At 58.7% G+C, this 20666-nt stretch overlaps 3 protein-coding genes across 3 annotated transcripts; all 3 read left to right on the forward strand.

Annotated features, from left to right (window-relative positions):
- Positions 1–960: 960 nt before the first annotated feature.
- Positions 961–3366, forward strand: Lcn8 (lipocalin 8). Its single transcript, XM_077108744.1, has 6 exons — positions 961–1050; positions 2058–2188; positions 2577–2650; positions 2919–3023; positions 3097–3186; positions 3281–3366. The coding sequence occupies exons 1-6, from the start codon at positions 961–963 to the stop codon at positions 3364–3366; spliced, it is 576 nt and encodes a 191-aa protein (XP_076964859.1).
- Positions 3367–13174: 9808 nt separating this feature from the next.
- Lcn6 (lipocalin 6) lies at positions 13175–15804 on the forward strand. The gene is made up of 6 exons (XM_077108745.1): positions 13175–13264; positions 13439–13578; positions 14601–14671; positions 15235–15345; positions 15462–15563; positions 15752–15804. The coding sequence occupies exons 1-6, from the start codon at positions 13175–13177 to the stop codon at positions 15802–15804; spliced, it is 567 nt and encodes a 188-aa protein (XP_076964860.1).
- Positions 15805–17110: 1306 nt separating this feature from the next.
- Positions 17111–19649, forward strand: Lcn10 (lipocalin 10). Its single transcript, XM_077108624.1, has 6 exons — positions 17111–17218; positions 17801–17940; positions 18248–18318; positions 18601–18708; positions 19395–19493; positions 19621–19649. The coding sequence occupies exons 1-6, from the start codon at positions 17111–17113 to the stop codon at positions 19647–19649; spliced, it is 555 nt and encodes a 184-aa protein (XP_076964739.1).
- The last annotated feature ends 1017 nt before the right edge of the window (positions 19650–20666 follow it).

Raw genomic sequence — 20666 nt, forward strand, 5'->3', positions numbered from 1 at the left:
CAAAAGGTAGAAGGAGGATTTTGTTATTTTTTAATTTCTTTCCAGAGGGTGAGGGGGTTTTTCTTCATAAATATGTGTCACAAATAAAGTTGTTTTGAAAATAAAAGTTGCCTTAAAAAAAAATCTCTGGCTTGAGAGACTCTTTCCTGGTAAATGCGAGGACTTAGATGGTGGTTTGCTGGACACAGTCAGGAGGAGGCAGAGGGCCAGGGTGGGGGTGCAGGGCGTCACTGGAGGAGAGTGTCACCTCTCATGCGGTTAATGCTCTGCGAGGCAGCCTTGGAAGCTGTCCCTGGCAATGGGAAATGGAGGCGAACCCGCTCTCTGGTTCCTGTTGCAGGAGGCAGGGACCAGGGGTCAGTGTCCAGAGGCACCAGTCCTCTCCCCTGAGAGTCCATGGCCCCTGCCCAGGTTAAAGGGGCACGGTGTGGTGCCCTGCATTTCTGTCTGCTCATCCTGGTCTGGCACAGGTATGTTATTGGTGGGTGTGGGGACGTGGGGCGCGGGCATGGTGGGGAAGAGCTGATGCCTGGGGCCGGGCTGGCTGGACCCTCGCGTTTCACCCACTGGCTGCAGAAGGCCACAGGCTGGGCTGAGCCAGGGCCTAGGCCTTCATGCTTCTTCTGTTATCCCCAGACCCACAAACCCCAGCGTCCCCAGAGGTGGGTGGTCTGAGCCCCCTGGGTGTGGGCGAGGCCTGCTCCTCCTGTCAGGCCCTCAGAGCCCCCCACACCCACCAATGTCCTGGCAGGAAGGTGGCAGGCAAGGCTGGCTGCTGGCCAACCCCTCCCTGGTGTGGGCGTCAGCGGGACCAGATGGCACTGTGCTGACCGCCAGGAGTCTGGGGCAGCTGGCAGCCACACTTGCCCATGACGTCCTCCTGGTGGCTGCTCACTCTTGCCCACTCTCCAAATATAAGCCCAGGCCCTGTGGGAGAGAGGCACTGAGACGGAGCCTGCGATGGCGGCCAGGCGGCCAGGCACCACCCTGAGCGTGCTCCTGGTGTGGATGCGGGTGGCGTCCACCTTGGTGGACCTAGACCTGCAGAAGGTGCCTTTTCCTTCCTGGCTTGCAGGCAGACAGCGGGGGATAGTGGGGAGCTGGGCAGGGAGGGGCCGGAGAGTGTTCAGCCACCGCAGGCCCCTGACGCCCTGTTGGTGCTGGCACGGCTACCTGAGGGCCCCCAGGACCTGCCCTGGTCAGTGTCCCAGGAGGGCAGACAGCTAAGGGCCCTGGTGGGGGCTCTGAGCTCTGTAGCCTTTCCTCTCCAGAGGCCTTCGGAAGGGCCCTGTGACAGCAGGTGCCTGCCATCCTCAGCCAGGCTGGCTGGTCCTCAAGGTCTTTCAGGGTTGGGGTCCCAGGTGGCCCCTGACTGTCCCCCAGGTTGACAGGGTTCCCTCTATACCCCTGCCCTCTGCACTGTGGTGGTGGGGCCAGAGGAGGCCCTCTCCTGGGTGGGTAGCTTGTGGGCTTCTGTCCCGGTCGGTCCTCCTCCTGCAGGCCAGACACGCGGGGATGTTCAGAAGGACAGATGTCAGGGGGACAGGTCCTTTACTGCTGTAACATCAGCTGTTTCCGAGTTTCAGATGGCACCTCGGGCTCTGGGTGCGAGTTGGTGGCAGGAAGGCCCTCTTGCAGCGAGGCGGCAGGGCTGGGTCTCTTGGGCTGGGCCAGCCTGGTGAGAGGCCCAGCCACTTGGGCCTGTGTTCTACATGCTCTTCTGCTCTCCAGTCCCTGCGGGCAGCCAGGGCCTGCTCATCTCCCCACATGCCTGGCCTGGAGGCAGCAGAGGCCAGCTCTCTTGGGGCACCTCAAGCTGGCCCTGCGGCTGCTCCAGAAGGCCAGGTGGGAGGGGCATCACCGCCGATGGTCTGAAGGGACCTCTGAGAAGGATGACTCTAGTGGGGGCAAGCAGGTTTGAGACATCTTGCTGTTTTGCCTCTGAGTCTCTGGCCACCAGCTCTGTGCCTGCGGCCTCTGAAATGCACCCTGGAGTCCAGGGATGGAGTCTCAGCTGGGCCTCTCAGAGTCAGGGCGGCTGCAGCTCTTCTCTCCAGATTTCAGGGTTCTGGCGGGAAGTTGGTTTGGCCTCGGAGTTCAATATGGCCCTGGATGCTGGGATGAAAGTGGAGGGCTTGTTCATCACCTTGAGTGGCCGGAACATGACCGTGAAGGCTGCATATAACAAGTGAGAGGCTGGGACCCTGCCCAGACGTGGCCAGGGCACCCTGCTTGGGGGATGGCTTGGGGGTGTGTCTGGTGGCTGCAGGACCCTCACAGGGTGTGCCTGCCCTCCCTCCCTGTGCCCCTGCTGGGACTCTAGCTCCGGAGAAAGCTGACCCCCAGACCCCTAGATCAGCATTTTCCCCAAATATAAGTATGGGGTTTGATGAAGCCCTACCAGGTTATAAGAAAAGAAAGTGGGCTTAGAGGTGGGTGGCGGCTGGAGGGCTCAGGACCAGGGACTCTGCAGGAACCCTTCCTGCAGCATATCCCACTCGGGGCGGGGCCCAGGAGCGCTTGGGGGGGGAGGCTGCGCAGGTGGCTGGGACTGAGGGGCGCATGCTGCCTTCCAGCTCGGGAAGCTGCACGACAGAGAAAGTGGTGGGCTCAGGAGGAGACACCGCCGTGGGGAAGTTTGCCTTCCCTGGTAAGTGCCCTGCCCTGCCCTGGGGTCGCAGCGTCCTGCCCACGCCCAGCAACTCCTGGCCTTGCTGCTCCCTGGGCCTGTTCCCAGGCTCCTTGGGTGCAGGCCCTCCTTCCCCTTAGCACCCTGGGTCCCCTGCAGGCCTGCTTCCGCCTCCCAGGGCATCGCAGGAGGGTCCCAGGCTGGTCAGGAACAGGATGAAGTTAGGCCCTGCAGGCCTGGCTTCCTAGGTCACCCCTCTCAGGCTGCCCAACCCCACTGAGCCCTGTAGGTCACAGGGAGATCCACGTGCTGGACACAGACTACGAGCACTACGCCATCCTGAGAGTGTCCCTGCAATGGCAGGGCAAGGAGTTCCACGTGTTCAAGTACCTCAGTAAGCTCTGCCCAGGTGGGGGGTCTGCCCTGCCCTCCCGGGGACTGCCTGCCCAGATCCCCTGGCCCCACAGCTCGGAGCCTCGACAGGGAGGATGAGCCTGGGTTCTGGAGGTTCCGGGAGCTGACAGCAGACACGGGCCTTTACCTGGTGTCACGGCACAGTGAGTCCAGGTCCCTTGGGGCTGACACTGGGCTGAGCCCCTGGGTGGGGCCCGCCAGCCTCCTGCCTGCACCTCACACTGCCCTGTCTCACAGGGAGGTGTGCCAAGCTCCTGAAGGAGGTGAGCCCACACCCCTCAGTCTGCACTGAAGACCCTAGCCCTGGCTCAGTGGAGCCCTGATGGGAGCCGCCTGGTGCTAGTTCCGGGGGCAGGAGAGGGCCGTTCACCCTCTGAGCAGGACACCTAGCACTGATGGGGCCTCCAGAGATGTGTCCATTTTATGGTTTGGAGAGAGCTGGCACCCACAGGGTGGTGACCCCAAGCTGCCAAGTGGGGCCCTGGGGGTATGGGGCAGAGAGAGAGATGGGGGAAGAGAGGAGGGTGGTCCCATCTCCTCTGTTTGTCCATCATGGCTGTGCAGGACTGCCAGTGGCTCTGCCCCTTCAGGCCCTGCCCGGGTGTGGGGTGGGGCGTGGCACTGTGAGCACCCACTTGTGGTGCCCTGTGTCTGGCTCTGCACTGACCCACCACCTGTGCTTCCCCACCTGTCTCAGCCCAGTCCCCAGTGGTCAGCACTACTACCCCACCTGTGGCTAGAGGCACTGAGGCTCAGGGACTAGATTTTTGCCAAAGCCAGGCAATTGGGAGACTGGATCCCCAGCCCTGACCCACCCCTCCTCGGGACCCTGGAAGTGGCCCAGAGCCCTGAGCACCCCCTTCTGTGTGCAGGAGCTGATTTAGAGGAGCTCCTGCCCCAGTCCTGCGGCTGAGCCCCACCCCAGGGGCCACCTGCACCAGCTTTCAAAATAAACCCACTGGCAAACCCACGGCCCAGTGTCTTTCCTGGGACTGGGGCTGGGTGTGACAGGTGGAGCAGCTGGAGACCCACCTGCCCTGCCAAGTATGTGCCTCACGTGGGAACAGCAGCCCTGGGCTCTTGCCCCCAAGGGACCTGCCCAGCCCTGCCATTTTCAGGCTACGAGGGCAGTGGGCCCAGAGCATCCTCCTCCCCCTGGAAGAGTCTTTCCTGCCCTGGAGAGCTGGATGCAGCCCCAGGCTGGGGCCCAGTGAACAGGGGTCCTGGTGTAATCTCAGCAGGACTCATAAATAAAAGGAGACCTGTCCACACTCCTCTGTGTGTTCATCCATGGCTCCCTGTTGTCCAGAACTGAAGCCCCACAGTGGTTGTGTCCAAGGCCCCCTGGATGTGGCTCCTCCCCCGCCCTCTGCCTGGTCTTCCCACCACCCTGACTTCACCTGCACAGCCTTTCTCACCCCACCACCAGCACCATCGCTGCCTGCCCACATGCGGGTGCTGGGGCTGGAGAGCAGAACAGGCAGGGAAGATGGGTGGTTCTGAGACAGGCCTTTAGGGGCTAATTGGCTCCTCATAAGTGGGGCAAGACAACCCAAGCTTTCCAGAGAGCAGCTGCCTTGGGTGGGGCAGGCAGGAGGTTGGAACCTGCAGTCAAGAGGTGCTGGGCTGGGGTTGGGGATGGGCAGCCCCATCACAGTGGAGAAACCTCGATGAATCTGGCTTTAGCCTAACTTTCAAAGCAATTTTCAGAACTTAAAATCTTATAGGATTTTTTAAAAAAATATTTTTAGTTGTAGTTGGACACCATACCTTTATTTTATTTATTTTTATGTGGTGCTGAGGATTGGACCCAGTGCCTCACACATGCTGCAAGTGCTCTACCGCTGAGCTACAGCCCCAGCTCAAAATCTCATAAGAAGTTAGGTTTAGTGGGCTAGGTTCTGGCTAGACACCACAGGCCCACATTGAAGATGGCCTTAAATCCCAAACCAGGTCCCACATGACCCAGAGGAGACATTTAGGGCTCAAATTTGGACACATGAGGGGCACTTTGGTGCAAGTGAGTTTCCTGGGATCTGTCCCCCAAAGGACAGGTTCAAGGAGCTTAGCCTGTACTTGGGCTCTCTGCTGGAACATGGTACTCTCTGCTCCGGCTGCCTAAAAGGTACTGCAGACTGTGGGCTCCCACCACAGAGGTTCATTGTCTCGCAGTTCTGGAGGCTGGGTGTCCAAGCTCAAGGTGCTGTGAGAGCTCTTCTTGGCATGTAGACAGCAGCTTGTCACCGTGTCTTCACCTGCAGGTGTGTGGGAGCCCTTCTGCAGTCTCCCTGTTCCTACAGGGACACCAGCCCTATTCAATTAGCCCCTCCCTTGATGTCACCCAACCCCTAGTGTGTCCTAAGACCCTCTCTCAAATACAGTGACACGGAGGGCTAGGACTTCAACTCGTGCATTTTGGGGAGAACAGAGTTCAGTGTGAAACAACAGTCCACACCATGCAGACGGTTACAGAAAGCAGGGCCTCTACAACGTACTGTCAACCATGTCCCACACCAGAGTTACCAGATATAAAAGAAGCAGGTTAAAGAATGGTTGAAAGGGCTTTGGCTGGGGCTCAGTGGTAGAGCACTCACCTAGCATGTGTGAGGCACTGGGTTCAATCCTCAGCACCACTTAAAATAAATAAATTAGTCAAACAAGGGTAATGTGCTCATATTCAATGAGTGAAGTCATCTCAGTTTCTCTTTCTATTTCTTGTTCATTTCTTCCCCTAGTTTTAAAAATTTCCTCACTTAAGATGTCCTTTTACCACCTTAGTGTTTGTCTTGGCACCTTTGGTTCAATTTCGGGTGCTGTTACAATTTTCTTCTTTGTGTGTGTGTGGACATTGGCCAATGTGTTTTCCGCTTTATTTTGTCACTTCCTAGAGTAGCTCAGTGCGAGTGCAGCCCCCTTGTCTGTTGGCTTCACGGTGGGGCGGATGTCTGGAGGTCTGAGTGCTGCCCCAATGCACCCAGTACAGTGCCGAGGTCTGCTTCCTCTAACGGACAGCCGAGTGACTGTCCCATCTGCGTGGGCTGCCATTGTGGGCAGTTTGAACCACAGAGATTTCATTCTCTCAGTCCCGGATACTGGGAGGTCCATGATCAAAGTCCTGGCCAGCTTGTCCCCCATGAGGGCTGCCTTCCTGCCCCAACCCTCTTCTCACCAGCATACCAATCCCACAGGGCTCCTCGGCGTGACCTTGTCTAACCCTAACCCCCGCTCACGCCATCCCACGGGACTCCGCACCTGAATTCTGGGGTTTCGGTCTCCCATCCGCAACATGGTGGCCATGTGGGGCCCTGGGGTCCAGTCCTCCTGGCCTTGCGGGACCTGTGCCTCCTCATGCTTCTAATCTGCAGTGCGCAGGGCTTTTCTGGGGCTCCTGCCTTTGGTCCCAGGATCTTGGGCAGGACTTTCCTGTGGAATGGGATTGCTCTTCCTGTGGTCACCTTAGATGAGTCTTGCGTTTCTTGACTGTTCTCTCTTCCCGTGGGCTTTGGTGTCCCTGCTCCCCTGTGCTCCACGGAATCTCAGACAGAGTGCCTAGAGCCGCCTCTGCTCAGATAATGTGAAGTTTCTAGGGTTTTCCCTGATTCACGTGGTTGCCTTGTCCTTCCTTTAGGGTGACTTGAGTTTTAGGTGATTGTGGAGAGACCCAGCTTCAGTGACCATCTGGCCTGGTGGCCTCTTGCTGATCTGTGCTGCTCCCCATGTCCAGCTGTTATTGTGTAGTGCCGCAGTCTCTGGCTGGGCACAAATCACGAGCCTCCACACAGCTTATAGATTCAAACAGCAATTCTTTATTCCCAAACTCACTCCGGCCTTCTACAAACACGTTCTGGGGGAATCCACGTTCTCTGCCCAAATCCACACCCACTGGGCTTCTGTCTCCCAAATATACTGTCTGACCCTAAGAACTCAAGAGGAACTCAGGCAGCAGGATACGCCCTATTCTAAATGGGGAACACCCTAATCTCGTATTATGCTAAACCGGGAACACCCTAAACGCGGATCCACCCTGGCCCTTGAGCAAGTCACCTTACATGCAATGTAGCTGCAAAATGTCCTATTTCCACGAGTCCTTCCACTAAAGAAACATGGGGGTACGCTGGCAAGGACATTGTCATACCTACTTGGCTGATGGCTCCCAGCAGTGTAGCTCTCCTCTCTAGACCCAGGGCCGTTCCTGGGATGTTTCAGATGAAATGTGTATTTTAAAGGGACAATTCAAAGGGTTAATTTGAAGAAGAGAATGGTTATTTGGAGAGATGTGCCGAAGTCTGGCTGGGCACAAATAACCGGGAGGTCACGAGCCACTTGTAGATTCACGCAGGAACGAACTTTATTCCAGAACCCACGCGAACTCAACAGGAACTCAACGGGAACTCCACGAGAACTCAATGGGAACTCAACAGGAACTTCTCGAGAACTCAAAAGTAGCGGGCACCCGAGGTAGCAGGAGCCGCCTTATTGCCGGACAGCAGAGGTTTATATACACAACTGAATACACAGCTTGTTTCAATTTAGCATCATCCAGTTACAGCAATCAGTCATTATCTTAATAATTATACACAGCTTAACTTAATTATCATCATCTTAATGGCTCGCTGACGCTACCCCTCAACCACTCCTTCTGGCAAAATGCCAGGCACCATCTTGACTTGGTTGTGGCTCTCAACAGAGATGGACTTCCAAAGATGATCTCTCCACCCTCTACATCTTTCTCTTCCATGAGGCACCTGGGGTGACAGGTCAGAAGCCACCCTAACCCTGCTTACGGTCTGAGATGCTTCTGGTCCTAGAGGTGATGGCAGCACAGTGGCAGGTCCATGCAGGGCTGGAATCCTGTTCACTTCACCTGTGGGGTTATGGGGACGCATCAAGTGTCCTCCTGTGGAAGCCGGGGAACACAGATGCGCCTGCTTCCCCGCCTCCCAAGGCTTTTCCATTGTGGGTCAGAACTGCAAGCCGACAGCAGCTGCCTGGGCAGCAGTCTGAGGTCTCCAGGAGCCAGCTGCAGGTGTGAGGCAACAGGCAGAAGTGGTGTCCCTGCTCCTGCTGGCCCGGCTCTTCTCGGCCTCCTGCTACGGGAGCCTGCCTGCCAGAGGTGCGGTGAGGCAGCTGTGCATCCCAGGGAGAACTGCAGGCTGCTACCCGGCTGAGGAAGGTCTGGCAGCAGCTCCTGTCGAGGCCATTGGACTCAGCCGGTGTGGTCTTTGGGAGGACGAATGGGCCGTGGAGAGCAAGGGAGGATCTCCCACCTGCCTGGTGCCCGTGGCACCTGCAGCATTTTGTCCAGGGACCGTCTCTGTAATGTGTCCTCCAGCACCTGGGTCCTCCAGGGCCTGACAAGCAGCTCTGGGTCTGGACTCCTGTTTTCCCATACTCCACCTGGCAGTGTCCACCACCAGACAGACAGCAGTGGCTCTCCTCTCTCTCGGTGGGGCTGGATAGCCTTCTCCACCCCTCTCATAGCGTCCTCTAGGCACAGTGATTTTGTGGCACCGCAGGACAACGTGCTGGCCACGACAGTGAGGACGGGCCAGGTGGCGGAAAGCCTAGCACCATCCCAGTCCTAGCAACCTTGGTGCATTCCCACAGTGGGGTGAGCTGGCCCTTCCCCCGAGTCCCAGTCTCTGCTGATTGGTCTAATGTCAGGATGCAGAGATCAAGGCAGACCTGAGACTGAGTCTGTGCCCCTTGATCTTCTGTCAGAGGCAGAGACCACTTAGGTGTGTTCAGAAAAGAGAAATTGAACTTAGCATCTTGTTACAAAATTGGTGTATGAGGAGTCCCCAGAACAAAAAGGTCACCTGGGCATCAGCTCTCCACCTGCCCCGGCTGCTTCCCCGCGCCTCTGAAGAGGACCTGAGGGGCACCCTGCAGGGCACCTGGAAACAGGAAACCAAGGGGTGGGAGGAGGAAACAGGCCAGCGGCCCCCACCCCCATCTGAGAGGGCAGAGCCTTAGAGACCCCAGACCTCAGGGAAAGAGGCACTGCTGGGCAGGACCCTCTGAGGAGGGCACAGTGTGGGAGAAGAGCAGGTTGGACTTGTGAGAGCCAGAGGGTGGCAGAGGCTGCTCACAGGGCTGTGGCCACAGGGCGTGGCATCCTGTCCTGAAAGGACAGTGTAACACTGTGTCCCTAAAAGACCCTTTCTGTTCCCAAGGACCTAGTGTTAGACCACGACGAAGAAAAGACCACTGACTCCAATTAAAATCAAATTAAAGCAAGCTTATTATTTCGACCAGCTGGACTGCCTTGCCCATCAAAATCGTGGGAGCCAAGGACAGCCCCGAGGCGTCTTTCTGGCCCAGTTTTATAGCCCAAAAATTACACAAGGGGGGCGTTTACAGATAACAACACTCTGAGGAGCATAACACAAGTTTACATTTTTGCTGGCCCCGGCATCAGAATTTATGGAGATCTTAGAGACTCAGAGAGGGTCATTATCCGGCCAGGGAAGGCCAGAATTTATGAGGCGTCACTAAGGTTTAGGAAAGGGTTGTTATATGGTCAGGGAAAACCGGACATGGGTGAGTTCAGGGCACGGGCAGGCATTCCAATCAGCTTTACAACATCAACTAATGGCCAGGCCATACAGACATCCTGATATTTTTACAGAAAACAGAAATGAATCCTTCATAACTTGTGACAAGCTGACTTCTGATCTAATGAGATAACTAGACTAGGTATATCATTAGCCAAGTTGGAATGGCCTGGACATTCTGTCCAGATAAATCCCACTGTGAAGGACGCTGGCTCTCTGTCCCTCGTCTGGGGCACCTCGGCAGCCTGGTGTCACCCTGGCAAGTGCTTTCTTGTGTGCCCCTGGCACAGCTGTTCCTTGGGATTCTGGTCACAGGAACTAAGCAAGCTCATGATGCCACTGCCCTGTGGCTGACCTGTGACCCTCCTTGCACTAGCGGAGCCAGGGGCGTGCTGCAGAGGTGAGAGCACTCGTGCCCTGTGCCCTGGGCTGACCCTGGACAAGGCTCCATGAGGGATGGAGGGGAGGTGCTGTTTGTCCAGCTCTTGGCTCCTGGACCTCCCCAAAACATGTTTTATAAACCTTATGCCTTGCACACTGTCTCTAGGTATCTTTTTGGGTCTCTCAACAACTGGTCCCCACTGCCCTAGCACAACTGGGCCATGGTCCGACCACAGGCTTGACAGACAGGCCAGGAGACCACCTTGGGTGACTGTCACCCAAGTCAACAGCCAAGGAGATGCTTCTGTGACAGTCCAGGAGACCATCAATAGCCCATAGGCCAGTGGGCCCACCCTGGCCAGGCCTTGACTGCTAACTGCAGCTCCCTACCTCTTGCCCTGCTTCGACTGTGGACCCTCTTGGAGACAGCCAGACATGGCCCTGCCCAGCCCACGGGCGCCCGGCTCTAGGAACCCACCTCCAGCTCCTGGGCAGTGAGGAGCCCAGCCTAATCCCATCTTAAGACTGGGAGCCATCTTGTCACAAAGTCATGAAAAGCTCATTTCTGCTTTACTATAAATTCCTGAGATTCCTAAACTTGTTTGGAATTCCTGCCGTGCTCTGAACTCACCCCTGCCTGGCTTCCCCGACCACATAACAACCCTCTCTGAAACCTCAGCGGCTCCTCATGAATTCTGATGTTGGGATCTGAATTTACTCCCTACCTTGAAATGTCAAGCCATGCAGATCATTAACCTGCCATCTGCCCTTGCATCACGTTTGCCAGAACCCCGTTAGCTGTAGGTTCCCAAGACACCCCCTTTGTGGCTTTTTGTGCTATATAAACCTTTCCTTCCCTGAGGGGCGCTGATCTCTGGTCCAGGTCAGGGTGGGGAAGTCGCTGGCCAGCTCTCTGTGTGCACAATGCAAGCTTGCTGTAATTCGGTTTAAAATTGGAGTTGGTGGTCTTTTCTGTGTGTGGAGGTTCAATAGGCAGCAGCCCCTGGGGAGCAGATATCTCTGCCCACTCCCGCCTGAGGCTTTCCAGCCCTCTAGCCTGGGACTCAGCCTGGGAGTCATGCCAAAGGCAGGGAGTGGCCAACCCCCTGCTGGACAAGCTGAGTCCCTAGTCTGGCTTCTCCCTCGGGTCTTCCACTGCAGTGCGCCCAGGGGCACTGTCTGGTGACTTTGCTGAGAATCAGCCTCCCATACCTCTCTGCCTACCAACCTGGCCTGGTGGCCATCTGCTGGCCATCTGCCGCACCCCTCCCACCACGGATATCTTCAGAGGCCAAGACCACCCTCTGCTTTGTGGTGCAGTCCCTGGCTGTGGCCTCCAGCACTGCTCTGGCTGGAGGGTCCCGCTGCTCCCAGGCTCTCACAGATCACCCTCAGTAGCTCTGACTTCCTTTTGGACTCCAGTCGCGTGGTATCTGGGGGAAGCCAGCTTCCAGAGCCTGGCTCAGGGCCAGAATGAGCAGGCGTTGCAGGAAACAGACCTCTCCTTGCGGAGAGGCGGCAAGCTTCACTCGAGAGGGCTCAGAGAACAAACTCCAAATGCTGAGCCCTGATCCACAGTTTCTCACATTTATAGATCATTTGGCGTCATCTTAGACCTGTCCTATCTTTGGTATTTTTTTTTTTTTTATTCCTGATCAACATGGCAGAAGGCAAAGTGCAGACCTTCAAGCCATGCTTATAGAAGAGTGTTATATACAACATCAAGCATGCTTACAGAAACAGATGCAAAGAAAAGCTCTTTTCAGGAGCTGGGGATGTGGCTCAGTGGTAGAGCACTCACCTAGCAGTTGCAAGGCACTAGGTTTGATCCTCAGCACCACATGAAAATAAATAAATAAAATAAAGGTATAGAGTACAACTAAAAAGTAAATATTAAAAAGAAAGTCTCTTTTCACAGACGTTGTTCAATCTTTAGCCTTGAAAGCCTGCACAGGGATGTTTACAGGGAAGCAGAGGGCTGGGGACACAGCTCAGTTGGTAGAGTACCTGCCTTGCATATACTCTGGTGGCCCTGGTTCAATCCCTAGCGACACACACACACACACACAAAAGGGAAGCTGTTAGATTCCTAGAGATGTTATTTGCAATCCCAAATGCAGGGAGCTTGGTTAATTGGATTTCCTGAAGGAGGGGAAGAGAGCTGACCCTTCCCCAGGCATTGGTTGGGCTCACCATAACTTTCATGTGATTTCATTCTACAACTGAGTCTGGTTTTGCCATTTCACAGGAAGGTGGACCAGAGCTTCAGTTTGCTTTGGGATGGGCCCTCAGCACCCATGGTCTTGCTGCTGTTCAGAAGGCTCAGTAACTCTCCCTGATGAGTGAATGGATGACGATCCCAGGGTGAGCAAGGTTAAGGCCTTGGGTGGCTGAAGGGCTCCCAGCCACCTGCCCCGGGCTGTGCATTCAGACTCTGCAAGTGCTTCTGCCCACAGCTGCAGGACAGGAGGCTCTGATGGTACAGTGATGCAGCGGTGGGAAGCCCAGGTGGCAGGCAGCTCTTGGGGACTTTGGGGACATACAGACAGGGTCTCGGGAAGAGAAGTGGCAGGGTGGGAGCTGGCTGTAGAGAACAGGCCCAGGTGGTGGGGTGAAGGGAACAGGTCGGGCTGGCGGGGTGCCAGAGGGCTGGGATGGGGGAGGCCACGGCTGGCTGAGCAGAGGGCCCGTGGTCAGAAGCAGGTAGGAGCACTTTAAAAAAGACTTTTAGGAATTCTTGTATTTTTTATGATGGAAACAGAAGATATCCAAACCCGTGGTTTCTGGAAGAACTACTTGTTCTTGACCAGTCTGCACTGCCCTTGAACTTGACCTCAACCCCATCAGGTCTGGCCCTGCAGAGCAGCATCTAGTCTGCCTAGACTCACCCAGGAGAGTGCAGATCCTGGGAGGGTTTAGGGGGCTCATCCTGGAAACCTCTGTGGAGAAGGAGGCAGGAGCAGGCCCTGCACACACCCCGGCGCCCTCTCCGCCATGCTGCAGGTCCAGGGTGGGCACACAGGCCACCCTGCTGCCCTTTGGGTAATGTTGCTACTTTGCAAGAACAGTGGCCAGGATGGTGCCCCGTGGTCAGTGGCCACCCACATCCTGGCACTCAGAGCCATATAAGAGCTTCCCAGCAGGAGGGCAGCACATCCTCCCATGGTGAGTGGTGTGCTTGGGCCTGGAGAGGATGAGGGTGCTGCAGCTGGGCTCTCTGCTAGTGTTGGTCTTCATGCCCAGCACCCAGCTGGTGTGGCTAGGAAGACTGAATCCCAAGCAGGTACCAGCCCTCTCCAACAGCAGGTCTGTCCTAGGGCCCAGGCCCCTTCTCTGAGGCCACACAGCTTCTGGGTCCCCAGGGCCAACCCAGACAGGCATGAATGGCGGGTAGGCAGGGCTGGGCACCCCTGAGGGAGGAGAACCAGGGCCTCTCAGCTGACTGCCCCTCATGCAGCTTCTTGGGCCCTGGTACCTCCTTGCCGTGGCCTCCCACGAGAAGGGCTTCATGGTGGAGAAGAACACAAAATACGTAGAAGGCGTCATGGTGACTCTCACCCCAGAAAACAACCTGAAGGTGCTGTCCACCCGGCATGGGTAAGTGGGCAGCACACTGCACCGGCCCCAGGCAGGCCCCCTGCAGGCCCTCCACACACGAGCCTCCACCCACAGCTCCCGCAGGCCGCTTCCTCTGGACGTGGAGGTTGCTCTGTGTCCCTGAGTGGCGATGCTGGGGACAGCAGGCTCCCTGCATGGATACCCGATTCAGCCTTTTACTTTCTCAGAGTTCTTTGCCATCTGTGGGCCAAAACGGACCTGTGTTGGCTTCAGTGTGCCTTTTCCTGACGTGGGAGCCATGGGCTCACCAGCCCTCGTCAGCAAGCCCCTCCTGCTTCCAGGGATCCATTTGTTCAAATGCCCTGCACATGCTCCTCTCGGGTGTTTCTTACTGTGTTTGTAGGGATCCTTAAATATGAGGGAGCGTGGTATACATCAGATGCACACCCACTCCCCAGTGGCTCATGTCCACGCTGTTGAGGAAGTTTTTATCTCCCCCCGAGGGCCCTGGGGGCCATGTCCCCCTGGGGAGCCCCTCCCCATTCTCTGGTCTCACACCTTGGATGCATCGGGAGGCCGACGCTGGTCACAGGCATCCGCCCCTGTGTGTCTTGCTTTATTTCTGAACTTCCTATTCTGTTCCTTTCATCTATTTAGTGGCCCCAACCCTGATGTTTTAGTCATTCAGCTTTAGTTGCCTCATTATCTCAAGGTCTAGAACTTGCTGCGTCTTCCCTCTGGGGTTTTCTTTTTGTTCCCAGTGGACCTGAGCAGCGGCTTGCGGCCCTGCGGTGGTCTGCTCCTCTGGGGACTGGCACTGTTCCACATCAAGTCTCTGCCCCTACCACAGACCGACCCTGCGGGTGCCCTTGCTTGCTCCATGTGGACCTGGGTCTCGGGGCAGGTGACAGGGAGTGGCACTTACCTGATAGCCTGTCTCCTCACAGCAGGGTTTCCTGGCAACTGAAGCATCAGGGAGACCAGTCTCTGCAGCCTCCCGGCCAGCTGACCAAGCAAGGACAAGAAGAGCCTGTCTCTTCCCATGGGTCTTTCCTTTCTAGGCTGGACGGGTGCACCCAGAACGCGATGGAGCTGTCCAGGCAGAGCTCCCGATGGGTGTTTGAGAACCCCGGTAAGTAGGATGCTGCAGGGCCCTCATCGGGCAGTGCTTGCCTGGAGCCCGCTGGAGGACAGCCAGGCCAGTGGGCAGGGCCAGGGCTGGCAGGATGGCTCCAGAGGTCTTGGTACAGCTCTTCATGGGCAGCTGAAGGACCTGCCTTGGTTGGGAACTTGGTGCCGGTCCTCGGGGTGAGAAGACTCTCACCCCAAGACAAAGCATGTGGCCTTCACGTTCCCTGCCCCTCATGCCCGACACCTGTGGGGCATCTCAGCCCAGGGCCCTGGGCTCCTCCCTGGGTGCAGAGAGCCGGGTGCCTGCACAGTGACTGGCCACCTCCCTTGAAACAGGTCAGATGGGGTGGCCCAGGTTCTCCTCAGGCTCCCGAGGATGCACTGGGCAAGACCCTCAGCTGCCCAGCTGTGCATCCGTATGTCGTTTTGGCCACTTCCTCCTGGCACCAGCCTGGGGACTTCTCCTGTGGTCTGCTGGGTCTTGCCCTCAATCTGCCCTCTGTCCCATGGCTGCCCCGTTGGCACAGTGGCCTGTGCCCACCTGGGGGCACATTTGCCTCCTAGCCCTGGGTGTGCTGCAGTACCGGGTGCTGGGCACCAACTTCAGAGACTACGCCATTGTCCTGACCCAGATGGAGGTCGAGGAGGAGGCCTTCAACATGCTGGAGCTGTACAGTGAGTGGCGCCTGAGTGGGGGGCACAGGAGTAAACCCCTCTGCCTGAGACCTCTGTGCTGGGGCATCCTAGCAGCTGCCCCTCCCCGAGTCCCAGGGGCTGTCCCTCTCTCCCAGGTCGGATGGAGATGGCCAGCCAGGAGGCCCTGCAGCTCTTCACCAAATGGAGCAGGAACCTGGGCTTCCTATCCCAGCAGCAGGCCCAGCTGCAGAAGGACTGTAAGTGTCCTCAAGTGGCCAGGGGAGGTCAGGCAGGCCCAATGCCCACAGATCACACTGGGGGCCACGTCCTGCTTTCTGCCAGTCGGGGACTTCCTGGAGTTCCCACCAGTCAGGCCTGCGGGATGGTTGGGGACAGGGCCAGGCACTGGGGGTCTTCTCACAGCTGGCCCCGCCTTACCTTCCAGTCACCTGTGCACGCAGGATCCTCCAGGTGAGCCACCAGCTGGGGGGGCTGTAGCCTCCTGGGCTGGGAGAACTGTCACCCAAGCCTGCTGGCCATGACTCTGCTGCAGGGAGGAGGCTGAGGGTGGCCCACCGCTGGCCAGCTGGCTCCCAGTGCTCATCCTGTTTCCAGTAAGTGGCAGTGCCCATGTGTTCCTGTGGAGCCGTACCACTGTCCTCTCAGCAGCCAGGTGGTGGTTTGGGCTGGCTGCTGCCCGAGGCTCTCGCCCCAGCAAATAAAGGATTCCACAAGCAAACTCCCCTAGTGCGTCTGACTGGGCCAGACAGCGTCCATGCCCGGCAGGTGGAGGAATTGGACAGATCAACCCAGGAAGGAGGGACACCATGAGAGGCCACACTTGGCTCTGGTCAAGAGGACTTGATGCTGCAGAGTCCCTCAGCAGAGTCCCCTGGGGACACAGCTTCTGGGTTGGTCTGCCGGATGCAGAGCAGGCAGGGTGTGACTTGGGGCGGGTGCTGACGTCCTCAGGACTGCAGCAGGGCAGGAGGAACTGAGGTGCTCTGAGCTTGGCTTCCTGTGCTCTGGCTGCTGCTGGGTCAGGGGCCAGTGACCAGTGACCAGGAGGGCCTGAGTCTGAGGGCCTCCTGGGTCAGGGTGTGGGGACAGCTGGGCTGAACAGGTGAGGGCTGAACATCACTCACACCGAGATGAGGTGAGTGCACACGGGGGACCTCAGCCCTTAAGACTGGACATGCACATGTGTGTGCACACACGTGCACCTGCCTACACACTCATGGGTGTGTGTGTCCCTCCCAGCCTGCCCGACAGTACCTGCTCAAGCACTGTGACTTCAAAAACGTGGCTTCCAAATCGTGTTCCTAGAGGCCACCATGTCACATCCAGAGTGCACACCTGTCCCAGGCACAGTCCATGAGGCCCTGGCCCTTTGCTTCACACCTGGGGGTCCAGGATGAGAGGACCAGGGTGCCCCATGCCAGGCCAGATGGTCCAGGGCTGTAGAGGTACCCAGGGAACGTGTGGCAGCCCCAGGCCATGTGGTGAAGGCATAGGGACCTTGGTGTAGCCTGTGGGAACGTGATGACATCTTCTCTGGGGACCTCCCAGAACGGCGGTGTCCATAGCAGTCGACTTGGCTATGTGAGGGCCCAGTGCTGGGCAGACCCTGTGTCAGGAGGAGGGGCAGAGCCCAAAACCACAGCTGCCCACCTCCCACCCTTGTTCTGCCTGCCTGGCCTAGGCTGGCTCAGGGTGCTGGGGTGGTCAGATGCCCATGGGGGGGCGTGGCAGTCAGGGACATTTACATGCAGTGACCAGGCTCTCGGGTTGAGGGCAAGTGAGGATGAGGCCCGGGCTGGTGCTAGTGCTGCTGGTGGCACTAACCCTGGCTGTGGGGTCCCAGCCCCAGAAAAATTTCCCTAAGGAGTCCAACGCCCTCAACTGGGGCAAGGTGAGTCACTGTCTACTGGTGCCCATGCCAGGACACAGTGGGCAGGGGCAGCAGCGGAGCAGGGCACAGGCTTCTGCCAGGCTCACCTGGCCTCTCCCACTGCAGCCCTCGGCCCCAGGGTCCCGAGAGGTTCTTGGCTAAGGAGCCTGAGGGCAAGGCAGCAGGGAGACCCTGAGGGGTGCTGGAGGGCGTGTGCTGGAGAGAGGAGACCAGCTGGGTGGGAGGCTCTGGTGGGAGCTACAGCATCCCTAGTTGGACCCCGGGGCCGTGGGTGGGCCACAGGGATCTGTAGCAGGGAGACCACTGGCCAGGGTGCAGGGGAGGGGCTGAGTGGCCCAGGGCCCCAGGACACCACGGCAGGAAGAAGCCACCTCTGAGGTGGGCAGGGAAGCTCTGAGCTGCCAGTGCCCGCAGCCTGGCCCTGTGCCTCCTGACCCTGACTGGCCAGCCTGGAGCTGTGCCTGCTGAGAGGAGCAGGACCTGTGAAGCTCCAGGAAAGGGTGGTTTGTCCAGTCAGTTCTCTGGCTGGGAGCCTGGGGTGGGGGCAGCACCAGGTGGCAGCTCCAATGCCGGCCCCCGCAGTTCTCAGGGTTCTGGTACATTCTTGCGGTGGCCACTAATGCCCGGGGCTTCGTGCCGGCCCCAGACAAGAGGAAGCTGGGGGCATCTGTGGTGAAGGTGCACCGAGGAGGCCACCTGAGGGTGGTCATCGCCTTCAGCAGGTGAGTGGGCAGGGAGGTGGGCCAGCACACCGTCACAGACAGACCAGCGGCACACCCTTCCCAAGAGGAAGAAGCTGGCGGGAAAGGGAAAGGGGTCCAGGTGGAAAGCTGGCTGAGGCCAGTCTGCAAGTTCTACAAGATAGCCCCACCTCTTGGGGGGGCGTGCATCCAAACTGGCGACCTTCCTCCTGCCCCCGCCCCAGGCCAGGCCTGATGGGAGTTGGACCAGACCAGACGACCTTAGGGAGCGTGGCAGCCAGCAGGCAGGAAGGGCCCTGGCCCTGAGCCTGCACCTTCTTGACCTCAGGTCCCAGGGCTGCCAGTCCCAGGAGCTGATCCTGAGGAAAGACAAGAAGAAGCCGGTGTTCAGGAATACCTGTGCGTAGGACACAGGGGCGTGGGAAACTGGGCCAGTTCCCGGCGGCAGCCCTGTTCCCAGAGTGTATGGTGGGCAGGGCAGGCAGGACCCCAGGAAAGGGCTGTCAGAGGCTTCGGTAGGATACCTGGGGGACGGGGCAGTCAGAGGGCTTGGGTCCAGAGCTCACTGCATTCCTCTGGGCAGCCTGGCCTGGGAGGCAGGGTCCCGGGCCAGATGCCAGGCCAGATGTCCAGCTGTGGGCGGTATGGACCGTGTCAGTGGGCCTTGGGCTTCTCTCGTAGTGAAGGGGGTGAAGGGCTTCCACGTGCTGTCCACTGACTACAGCTACGGCCTGGTGTACCTCCGCCTGGGGCGTGCCGAGCGCAACTACAAGAACCTGATGCTCTTTGGTAAGTGGGGCTCCTAGGGCCGTGGGCTGCACCCGGGAGTCAGAGCAGGGGGTGGTGGAGGACGAGGGTTGCTCACGGCTGGCGGTGCCAGCTGACAGGAGGCAAGACCTGGTAGGGGAGGCTGGCAGGTGAGCAGCTGGCAAGGAGGGCGTTTGGTCAGGGTGGGTGGTGGAGCCGGGGCAGTGAAGGAGACCATGGTGCGCAGGGCCTGGACGTGGCTGCAGTGGGGTGAGTGGAAGACCCTCACAGGGAGGGCAGAGGCCGCCCAGGAGGGTGCTGGGATATGGGGTGGGTGCATGTTACAAGGCCTGGGGAAGAGAGGGGCAGGATGGGGTGACTGGGTGTGATGGGGCGGGGGTGAGGCAGGGTCTGCACTGGGTGGGGGTGTGGAGGTGACTGAAGCTGGGGTAAGAGGCCTGAGCCCACTACCAGACACAGCCGTGGGCACTGAGCAGATGATGTTGGAGACGGGGGACGGCGTCCTGTCTCAGTGGACACATTCAGGTGGGCGTGTCAGGATTCTGAGGCAGAAGGGGCTCCCCAAGAGCCCACCTCCAGTGGTGACCCCAGCCCCAGCTCTGCTGCCTTGAAAACGGGGGACAGGGCAGACTGATGGGGTGGGGCAGGGTTCAGGTGCAGACATAGGACAGCGACGGCCCCTGCTCTGTGACTCCCCCTGGCCTCAGGAAGACAGAACATCTCCAGCTTCCTGAGTCTGCGGGAATTCCTGGACACCTGTGCCATCCTGAAGCTCACCGAGGAGGCCACCATCCTCCCCAAAGATGGTGAGGCCCTCTGGGCTCCGCTCTCGGCCCTGCCACCCCAGGGGACCCTGGTCCACTGGGCCCATGAGCTGACCGGGGCAGGCATGTCCCCCAGCAGCCCTCTCTCAGCCTCTTCCCTCCCCCACAGCGTCCTGCGCACACACCCTCCTGCCCTGAGAGCCGGCCACCCTGCTTGTGGCCTTCGACTGTGGTTCTCCCAGGCCCTGGGCATGTTGTTCCTGATGAAATGAGAGTTCTTCAGGTTCAGTGGCTTGTTGATAGGTGACCCCAGGCTGCAGCAGTGTGGAACCCAGCTCTGACTGCAGAGTGACTGCAGGAGAGGGGGTCACGTGCCATCTGGGAGGGCGGTGCCAAGTGGGGCCTGAGCCTGTGTCCTGGGCATGGTGCTGGTGCCCGTCTGCTGTGCAATAGAGCGCAGGCTGGTCCTGGGAAGCCTCGCCGCCTGCCTTCTCTGTGCCACGGCTGTGTTCCTTGACTGCTGACATCCTCTCAGGAAGCCGCTGGCAATCCAGCAGTGTCCCAAGCCCCTCCTGGGCCTCGGCCCAGGCACTGGACTAGGCCCAGGCACAGGGCCGGGAGCACTACAGCTGTAAAGCTGATGGCCTGTCCAGAGAGGCAGCTGTCAGTCCCATCATCACCTGAGCGTGCTGCTGCACACCCTGAGAATCACGTCCAGGAGCTGCAATAGCCCTCAGGGAGGGTGGGGCGGGGAAGTGACACTCGCTGGGCCAGGGTTTGGGGACGGTGGGTGGAGGGCGGGGCAGGGAGCACCCCCCCCAGGACAGGGAGCACCCCCCCAGGCCATCCTGAGGGGGGATGGCCTCTCCAGGAGGTCAGTGGAGGGCATCGGGGGCACAGATGCAGGGGGGACAGTGGCCACAGGGAGCTGGCATTGACGGCCAGACCCTACAGCCCCTCGAGGCCTTGTAAGGGCCTTGTTCTGGCCCTAAAGGGCACAGGGTGGGGGCTGGCCCATGTGCGCTGAGTGGGAGATGGGGGTTGAGGTGGGAGCGGCATGTGTTCCCACTCGCCTTGCGTGGAGAGGGAGCTGCCCGGAGCCCAGCTGGAGTCCAGGGCAGGTGGCTGCGCCTGGGGGTCTGTGGGTCTGGGGAGAAGCGGGGCGGGGGGGGGGAACGGGTTGGAAAGGCAGGCCAGATGGGTATGTGGGGCATG

This window comes from Callospermophilus lateralis, chromosome 2 (genome assembly GCF_048772815.1).
Source record: "Callospermophilus lateralis isolate mCalLat2 chromosome 2, mCalLat2.hap1, whole genome shotgun sequence".
In the NCBI taxonomy this organism is placed as follows: domain Eukaryota; kingdom Metazoa; phylum Chordata; class Mammalia; order Rodentia; family Sciuridae; genus Callospermophilus; species Callospermophilus lateralis.

Bases quoted from the DNA above. Each gene is read 5' to 3' on its own strand.
- Lcn8 (XM_077108744.1), top strand. From the start codon at position 961: ATGGCGGCCAGGCGGCCAGGCACCACCCTGAGCGTGCTCCTGGTGTGG. The intron at 2,651-2,918 runs GTAAGTGCCCTG...TGAGCCCTGTAG, and splicing joins GGGGAAGTTTGCCTTCCCTG to GTCACAGGGAGATCCACGTG. The intron at 3,024-3,096 runs GTAAGCTCTGCC...CTGGCCCCACAG, and splicing joins CCACGTGTTCAAGTACCTCA to CTCGGAGCCTCGACAGGGAG.
- Lcn6 (XM_077108745.1), top strand. From the start codon at position 13,175: ATGAGGGTGCTGCAGCTGGGCTCTCTGCTAGTGTTGGTCTTCATGCCC. The intron at 13,265-13,438 runs GTACCAGCCCTC...CCCCTCATGCAG, and splicing joins GAAGACTGAATCCCAAGCAG to CTTCTTGGGCCCTGGTACCT. The intron at 15,346-15,461 runs GTGAGTGGCGCC...CCTCTCTCCCAG, and splicing joins CAACATGCTGGAGCTGTACA to GTCGGATGGAGATGGCCAGC.
- Lcn10 (XM_077108624.1), top strand. From the start codon at position 17,111: ATGAGGCCCGGGCTGGTGCTAGTGCTGCTGGTGGCACTAACCCTGGCT. The intron at 17,219-17,800 runs GTGAGTCACTGT...CGGCCCCCGCAG, and splicing joins ACGCCCTCAACTGGGGCAAG to TTCTCAGGGTTCTGGTACAT. The intron at 18,709-19,394 runs GTAAGTGGGGCT...CCCTGGCCTCAG, and splicing joins CAAGAACCTGATGCTCTTTG to GAAGACAGAACATCTCCAGC.